Source organism: Leucoraja erinacea, chromosome 29, assembly GCF_028641065.1.
Source record: "Leucoraja erinacea ecotype New England chromosome 29, Leri_hhj_1, whole genome shotgun sequence".
In the NCBI taxonomy this organism is placed as follows: domain Eukaryota; kingdom Metazoa; phylum Chordata; class Chondrichthyes; order Rajiformes; family Rajidae; genus Leucoraja; species Leucoraja erinaceus.
Window position 1 is genome coordinate 12,506,808 of NC_073405.1, and position 9,474 is coordinate 12,516,281.

Sequence of the window (9,474 nt, forward strand, 5' to 3'; positions counted from 1 at the left end):
AAGGCGGGGTGGGGGGGCGCGCGAAGATGCGAATCGGAGAATAGTCGCATCCTCGCCAGGAAGTGACTGAGAAACGGTTTTCCCCTTACCCTCCCTACCTCCCACACATAAAAAAGACTAAGAAACCTCCAACATTTTAAACAGACTAAAAATAGCAAAAAGTTGAAAAAACAGACAGACTGTAGGCAGAAGCTGCCATCATACGGCGCCCTTAGTAGGAATACTTTAGTAACGAGTATAGACACAACAAGCCGGAGTAACTTAGCGGGTCAGACAGCATCTCTGGTGAAAAGGAACAGGTAAGGTTTCAGGTCGCTTTCTTTAGCAACAAATGATACATTAGCAAAATCTTCAATTAGACACCAATGGCGTAATGATGAATTGAATTTTATTAAAGCCAAATACAAAACTGAATTGCACAAAAGTCCAGTTGCTTCATATTACAAAGTTCACTTTCCTGGCAACACAATCACTTCTCAGCTTCTGCAAAACAAAAAATAATTTACCAGTGACAGAATATTTTCCGAGGTGACGGGCTAGAACCATGACAAAATAGTACATTAAATACAAAATAACATTGGATCCAAGTTCATTGGTAGAAAATGGGAAACTGTTAATCTCTGGAGAAACCAGTTTCTGGTTCTCCACACTAAGTCTCTCTTCATTAAGGTAGAAATCTAAAGCACATCCACTAATAACCAAGAGGTCTAGAAAGTGCCAAGCCCTGTCAAAACTTGTGCTGTAAAAAAAACACTTGAACTTCCTGGTAAAGGGACAAAATGGGCAAGGCAGACAATGGGGTAAAATGGAGAGTGGGCCAAGACCAATCAGCCCAAGACACAAGATGATCCTCAACCCTGGGTCCGGGGCCTCACTGAAACACAATGGAAAATAGATTCCACCAGTCAGTGACCAGTTGCAAATGAAGTTAAATTAGTGAGTTCATGTCTACTTGCGGCATAGCAACCAGTCCACTCACTCCATGGGAAAGTAAATGCAGAGAGAGCAGTTCAAAAAGGCATCAAAGGTTACAGGAAGAAGGCAGGAGAATGGGGATGAGAGAGAGAAAAATACACCAGCCATAATAGAATGGTAGAGCAGACTCAATGGGCTGAATGGAGTAATTCTGCTCATCTGTCTTATGGTCTAAACGCAAGTGGCACAGCTACAACAGGGTAGAACAAACATTCATTAAAATGGTTAATGAGATCATGCAGAATTGCAGTTTATCACAGCAGTTGTCCATGAGAATATATAATTAGAGAATTAAAAAATGGATAAAACAGAAGAGATGTAAACAGAATTAAATGTTAGATCTCTGACAAATGAAGTCAAGCAGCCTCCGATTTACCAAGGACAAGATGCTGGAATCTGGAACAAAAAGTGCTGGATGAACTCAGCAGGTCAGATCGCATCCATGGAGGAAATAGACAGATGATGTTTTGCGTCGGGACTCTTCTTTAGATAATATGAAGGGTGTGGAGGATTTGAAGGATTAATATGTGGAAGGATAGCAAATGCATTGATGTCAATTTTTAAATCTTACCTTCTGAACTGACTTGGTTCTCTGCACCGGTGGAGGTTGCAACTTCTTCATTCTCCTGAACAAAGGAAATATTGATTGTTGAGCTCAAGATGTGCAACTTAACCTTGCACCTGGGGAAAAAGGGAGCCTTCTCCAAAGAGCCCAGTCTGCAAAAGTGCAGTGCAGATTAGAGGGACAATGTTATCCCTTCTTTCTGCCAGCTACAATTTCTCAATTCATAAATATGCAAAAAAACTGCTCATGATTTGCAGCCCTGACAAATCGAGTGTCAGTGCAAAGTCAGAGTGTAAAACAGTCTTTGGATTCCATAAACTTGGGTAAAGCAAGACGTTTTTTCAGTAGAGCATTTGTTAAAGCTAAATTTGAAATGTGTTGGAATTTGATTCTTTTGAGACAAATCTGCATAAATGAAGCATGTCATTTTTTAAATTGCATTTTGCATTGCTTTGAATGGATCAATACCAAGTTACCAAAGGAATATTATAGTTAATCTAGCAGGTCATGCAGCATCTCTGGAGAAAAAATAATATTCCTTTTCTTGAGGGATGCTGCCCGACCCGCTGAGTTACTCCAGCTTTTAGTGTCTATCTTCAATTTAAACACAGCATCTGCTGTTCCTTGTCACACATGATAATTAATATCCCAGGTTTGTCTTGAGGGCTGCTAAGGAAGCAGGGGAGATAAGACCAAAATTCAAGGACTGGTCCTACTAAATTTTTATAGACAATCTCCAAAGCCTCAGATGTTGCAAGTTCTCCAGGTGTGTGATAGGGAGCATAGCCACTGGCTGCATCTCAGCCTGGTTCAGTAACTGTCCATTACAGATATGGACCTCCCCACCATTGAAGAGATCTACAGGAAGCACTGCCTCAAAGTAGCTACTATCAAAGATCACCCTGACCATGCTCTCATCTCACAAGAGCCCGAGAATCGCTATTCCCTAGCAACCATCAGGTTCTTGAATGACCCTGGACCAAAGTAAGAGCAACCCCACCTCAGCAATGATCAACTGTGGATGGTGTACATGTTTCACAACATCCTTTGGTTTGGACTATTATGGCCTGGTCACATACTATTACTGATCATTTATTGTATTACTCAATTATAGATTGTATATAGGTTGTGTTGGTGTCTGTAAAGCTGCAACTAGTAAGAATTTCATTGTTCCATTTGCAATGCATATGGAATTAAATTCTTGATTTTTAAACATTGACAGTCACAATAGTGGTAACATATCAAAATTGCAGAAACTAATATGAAAAGACAAACACCATCAACCTATAATGAAAATGACATCATATGCTGGATTAACTCAGCACGTCAGGCAGTAAATTGTTACACCAAGTTACTCCAACATTGTCTTTCTTTGGGATAAACCAGCATCTGCAGTTCATTGTTACTACATAAAAGATACCAATGTTTAAATGTATGTGTTTAATGCATGACACAAGTTTTATTCAAAGCAGATTTAGCACCTAGCTCTGATCAATGAAACAATTGCAGCTCGGGCACTGAAGCAGCAGCTCTACCCGTTGTGCCACCGTGCCACCCTGTAATGCAAAGCCCCAACCAGATGCTTCAGAACTTGCAGTCTCTGTAGAGAAGATAAATTCCTCACGGGAGAACCTTCCCAAGTGTCACCTGTACCCTCCTTGAACTAACATCTGGTTCTTACCTGCTGGTGGGGTGGCTCCAAGTGTTCCAACTCCAGATCTGTATCGTTATTCTCCCTGTGTTCCTCACTGAAGTCAGATTCGGTGTAGTATTTGCTTGGCTAAATGATTGCCAACACAAATCAGATTGAAATGGATTAGATACCAATTTCAATTGAGCACAAAAAAAAAAGCAGCATTTTCCCATTTCTGCTTCCACCCATATTCCTTCCTCTCTAGCTTCACATTTCATACCGTTTACTATATAAATCTTCTCATCTTACACATTGTTTGTCATCTCTGCTTTTTGTCCACCTACCTGCCTATCAAATCAATCTCCACTTTAATGAAGATTAATGAATTGTTGGTGTTTAAGTTCAGGTATCTACAGTTTGGTTTTTCCTTTTGCATTAGAGCCAGAGACAAGTGGAGTTATCCCTCGCTCAACAAAAAAAGCTTGCCCGCAAAGTCTTCCAAATCAAAACGGCACCCTCAGAATAAAGCGAACATGCAGTTTGATGACAATTGTATTTATCCCAATTTACACATTTTAAAACAGTCTTTGGAGCACAACAGTGCATGATCCATACCTCGAAATTAGGATCAGACACCAAATCATCATCATCTGAGAGGTCACCAGACAAAGTTTCAATCCAGCACAGATCTTCCTCAGCCAGGTCGTCTTGTTTCCTTTTGCTTCCTTTGCCACATGGTTTATTTGGCGAATTTCTGAGCTCTGAAATGAGTTATGAATTTAGAAATATTTGCATCAGTACAGCTTACTGCACAACATTGGCACCTCAACCATTGTACCTGGCAGACCAGAGCACTGTGAGAAATCTGCTCCTATGACTAGATTTATAAATCTAACAAATTCATCGCTGACCTCTTCCTTTCCCCCCCCCCACCCCACCCCCCCTCAAAAAATGAGGAGAGCTTAAAAATGTTCTCCATTTCAAGTCATTAAGAGTGTTCATCTGACAATAAACCTAAGTGCTGAAGTACATCCGCGGGCCAAGCAGCATCTATGGCGAACATGGACAGATGATGTTTCTGGCTGAGACCCTTCTTCAGATTGAAGTCATGTTCAGTCAGGGATGCCACTTGACCACTGAGTTACTCCAGCACTTTGTAACCAGTATCTGTTTCTACCTTTTTGTCAGGTGCACAGGTATAGTGAAATACTGGTACAATTAAAATCTTGCTTGCAGTGATTTCTCTCAGGCAAACATTAATGTACAGGCCACAACAGCCAAACTGCAGATTAATGTTAGATTAGACCAATTTTTAGAACATGTCCTGGTCAAAGTTGAGAAAGAAATACTTACCATCGGAAATTTCACCTTGGCCCAAACTGCTGGCCGCCGGAAAGCCAAGCCTGCCCTGAATCCTGCAGGGAACCACTGTCAGCATAAACCTAGCCAGAATACTCAGACGTTTCTTCACCGAGACCCAGCGTCTTCTTGGGTACGGACTGGTGCCAGCAGCTCCTACTTTTTCAACTTGTCCAGAGGTGGGCCAGGTCAACAGCCTCCGAATCACCCCAAACTAGGAAACATTTTAAAAAAAATATATATATATACATATATATAAAAACACACAAGCAGGAATTGGAGAAATTAGGAAGGCATTCAAACTTACAAAGATCAATCCACTAACAGACTGTGAACATTCCCAAGGAAACATTTAAAAAGCACAGGAGAACACAGCTTGGAGCGCAGGTGGATGATGGGTGATCTTATAGAGGTGTACAAGACCACGAAGGGAATAAATAGAGTGAATGCACAGAGAAGGGGAATTAACAATCAGAGGACATCTGTCTAAAGTGAGGGGACAGATTTAGCAAGAATGTGATGGGCATCTTTTTCCATACAGAGGGTGGCGGGTATATGGAACAACCTGCTGGAGGAGCTAGTTGAGGCAGAAACTATAAAATTTAAAAGAAACTTCAACAGGTACATGGAGAGGAAAATGTTTAAAGGGATAAGGGCCAAATACAGGCAGGAGGGACAATTGTAGATGGAGCACCTTGCTCAGCACAAGGAAGTTGGGCAGAAGGGCCTGTTTGAGCTGTATGACTACGACTCAAAGTATTTAGCAAATACAAATTAATTATAGGCCATTAACATATCCATGCTTTCTCGGAATGTGGTTTGACCTACTGGGCTACACCAGAAATTTGTGTCTCTTTAATATAACCTAGCATCTGCAGTTTCTACAGGCAAGAACCTGCTGCTCAGCCCCCTTGCAACTCTATTGATATGGTGCAGGAACATCACGTCTACTGCTGGAGTGAGGGAGTTAGCAGTGGCAGAGCTCAGAACACTTTCCACCAGTGAATAACTCCTGGCAATTTCCCACCCATCGACAAACATAAATAACCACAGCTATAGAAAGTGCATTTCAAGAAAGAGTGCAGAGAAGATTTACAGGGATGTTGCCAGTACTTGAGGGCCTGAGCTATAGGGCAGATGTTGGGCAGGCTAGGACTTTATTCCATAACACGTAAAAGGATGAGGGAGGTCTTAGAAGTGTATAAAATAATGAGAGGAATAGGATCTTTTGCCCAGAGCAAGTGAATCAAGAACCAGAGAATATTGGTTTGTGAGAATGCAAAGATTTAATAGGAATCTGAGGGGCAGTTTTTTCACACAGAAGGGGTGGGTATATGGATAGAACTGCCAGAGAAGGTAGTTGAGGCAGTTACTCTAACCACAAGTTGACTCTGCAAGTCAAATCGGTAGTAGAGAAAGCAAACTCAATGCTGGCATTTATTTAAATAGGGCTTGTATACATAAACAGGATGTAATGCTGAGGCTCAATAAGGTGCTGGTTAGGCCCCACTTGGAATATTGTGAGCAATTCTGGACACCACACCTGATGAAGGATGTGCGGGCTCTGGAGAGAATGATTTACACGAATGATCCCAGGAATAAGTCAGCTAACCTATGATGAGCATTTGTCGGCACTGGGCCTGTACTCGCTGGAATTTAGAAGAATGAGGGGGGACCTCATTGAAACATATAGAATAGTGAAAGGCTTGGATAGAGTGAGTGTGGAGAGTCTAGGACTGGAGGGCATTGCCTCAGAATTAAAGGACATTATTTTAGGAAGGAGATGAGGAGAAATGTCTGTGGTCAGAGGGTGGTGAATCTGTGGAATTGTTTGCCACAGAAGGTTGTAGAGGCCAAGTCAGTGGATATTTTTAAGGCATACTAGATAGATTTTTGATTAGTACAGGTGTCAGAGGTTATGGGGAGAAGGCAGACTTTCATTTAGGTATGGGAGTTTCAAGTGTTCTTAACCCATCACTGATCCTCAAATCACTTGTATCACTACACCGCCCCAAGCAAGATAGATCAATAAATGTTTGCGCGACCTTTGAACAAAACAAATGACAAAGATTGGTTTTAAAATGTATCCCTTTTTTTTCGGGAAAAGTTAACAAAGATTATTGAATAACTTGAAAAGGTCAAGGGATTCGAATTTGTTTTATGCCATTGACAAGGCCATAGCCTTGTCAAAGACTATACATCGAAGACTATACATCGAAACCAGTTATCAAGCAACTTGCTGCGCTTCCCATTCTAGTTTTTGCCTTCACTTCCATCCATTTAATATTTCTACTATCAGTTTCCATTTATTCTTTCTAAGCCGGTAAAGAAAATTACCTCAGGCATTGTCTGCCAGTTCCGAGCAATCACGTGCCACCACCTGCCTATAACCCATTCTCTTCCTCATGGTTATTAAGACACACCTACACCCCAGGCAGTTTACACTGAACGCCTTATAGGTCAAGCAGTCATAAGGTCAAAAATAGAGCCAGGATTTTGCCATAAATCCCTTTTCATGCCTTTTTTGATGATTTCACCAAGTTAATGCCTTTTTCACAATCGAGAGCCTAAATCAGTCTTTTTGCTAAAAGGTCGCGCTATTTTCTCTAGTTGTACCGTGATCACAATGACGTTTTTAATGTTAACACATTAATATTAATATTATTATTAACGTGTTAACATAGTATAACTTGCAAGAAAACTTGCAACAAAACCAGGTACGCCACCGTCGGTCATTCATTCGTCCGTTCGTGCCACTGGTTCAGCCTTCTCCAAGATCTATTTAAGAAAGACCTGCAGATGCTGGAAAAGTCAAACGTAGACAAACAAAATGCTGGAGAAACTCAGCGGGTGAGGCAACATCTATGGAGAGAAGGAATAGGTGACGTTTCGGGTCGAGGCACTGCAGACTGATGTGGTGGGGGGGGGGGGCGGACAAAGAAAATCCAGTCGCAAATCTGAGTTTGAGTGATCTGTGCAAGGCATACAATGATGCTGGAATTCCACGGTGGAAATTGGAAAACTAATCTCTGAGGTTTTTTAGAGAAATACACAGAGGAACATATACCAAGCGAGTCATCATTACGGAAAAATTATGTTGACAGCAACTTCAACATTGTTGTGCAGAAAATTAGAGATGAAGTGGCATGCAACAAAATATGGATCTCAATAGAGACAACCGATGCTGTGGGGAGATATGTTGCCAATGTGGTCATCGGTACACTGGAGGCAAGTCAACCATCAAAGGAGTATTTGTGGACATCAAAAGTTTTGGAGAAGTCAAACAGCTCAACTATTGCTCAGTTGTTTATATCTTCACTTGCTGTACTTTGGCCAGAAGGTATAAAACACAAGAATGTTCTTCTTTTTGTGACTTAAAGTTTTATTTCCCAAAATGTTGCATTTGACATGCTTAGCTTAGCTTAAGGATTTCATAGAATTGCCAAGCACATATGTAGCTTGTTTCCAAATGTTGATCGCCTAACATTTATGCAATGATTCTCCCGGTCTCCGGGGAGGAGGCAGCTGCTCCAGACTTTTCAAGCCGCCCGCGCTACCTACCTAATCTACGCTAAAAATCTTCCATTCGGAAATCCGAAAATGTCCGAAATCCGACAAGTGTCTGGTCCCAAGGCTTTCGGATAAAAGGTTGTGCACCTGTATTATCATTTTAAACCATATTTTGGTGGTGGAAATAAATGCCTTTTTGGTCAATATATGCCTTTTCCTGCCATTTTTGTAATTTTATTTTACCTTTTTTTGCCTGCCTATTTCAGAGTTTTTTAGCGCCTTAACATCCTGGCTCTAGTTATAAAGAATAGGAGTAGAATTAGGCCATTCAGCGCATCAAGTCTACTCCACCATTCAGTCATGGCTGATCTATCTCTCCTTCCTAACCTCATTCTCCTGCCTTCTCTTCATAACCCCCGATACCTGTTCTAACCACGTCTCTGTGAAAAGTGCAAAAATCAAAGACAATGGGCAGCACAGTGGCGTTCCTGGTACCCTACCAAAATGGAGTACAATATTTTGTTGGGGGAAATGAGTTCTAGGTAGTTAACTATTAAACATTTAGGGTATGGGTCTGAATTGAGACCAGAGTTAGCGGTGGGAATGGAGACTACACACCAGACCAAGGCAAGACACGGTCACTCCACACCCCAACTTGCTGACGTACCAGGTACTTCAGCGGCCTGAATAATCCGGACAACCAGCTCACGGAAGCGAGCGAAGGGGCGTCCCCGGCGGCTGAACTTTTCACCTAAACACAAAAACAGAAATGAGCGGGGAAGGAGACGACTTTGTCGTTGCAAATGTTAGTCAAACGTGCGTGGAAGCCGCGACGTACCTCGTCCTGCCCGGCACCGACATCCTCTTGCAGAGACATTGTAACACCGCGAAGCTTCGCCTGGAGCCCAGTGTTATCACCAGAGGTCCAGCAACATCCAGTTAAACACAGCGGGGCCACACGTGCGCCCAGCACTGTCCGACCAGGCTTAAAGGCGCAGCAACCCCCCAGCTCAAGAGGAGATTCCCGCACTGTCCGCCTCTGACGGGAAAACGTAGTTCAAGCGGAAAAAATTCCTGTGGATCTTATTAAACACTCATTATTGACTCTGTTTCCTTTTAGGACTACGATGACTATCAGTTAAAGGTGTCTCCATTAGGAGAAACCCTTCTAAGCGCCCTGGTCAAGCTGGAATATGCTACCAGAGGAGGTAGTTGTGGCTGGGATTATCCTAAAGAACGTTTAAGAAGCAGTTAAACAAGTACATGGGGAGGACAGGTTTGGAGGGCTTTGGACCAAACGCAGGCTAGTGTAGTGGGACTAGTGTAGCTGGGGCATGTTGTCCGGTGTGGGCAAGTTGGGCCAAAAGGCCTGTTTCCACCCTGTATCACTCACTATGGTCGAGAAGAACTAATTTTTGTCTGTGTGTGAAAT

General features: G+C 42.2%; 1 protein-coding gene across 1 annotated transcript; it reads right to left on the reverse strand.

Moving 5' to 3' along the window:
• Positions 1–371: 371 nt before the first annotated feature.
• On the reverse strand, positions 372–9,128 carry org (oogenesis-related gene). Its single transcript, XM_055658631.1, has 7 exons — positions 8,881–9,128; positions 8,710–8,793; positions 4,527–4,746; positions 3,789–3,934; positions 3,222–3,320; positions 1,547–1,601; positions 372–483 (listed from the first exon to the last, which is right to left on the reverse strand). Exons 1-7 carry the CDS (start codon positions 8,917–8,919, stop codon positions 470–472), a joined length of 657 nt encoding a protein of 218 aa, XP_055514606.1. The 5' UTR covers positions 8,920–9,128; the 3' UTR covers positions 372–469.
• Between the last annotated feature and the right edge of the window lie 346 nt (positions 9,129–9,474).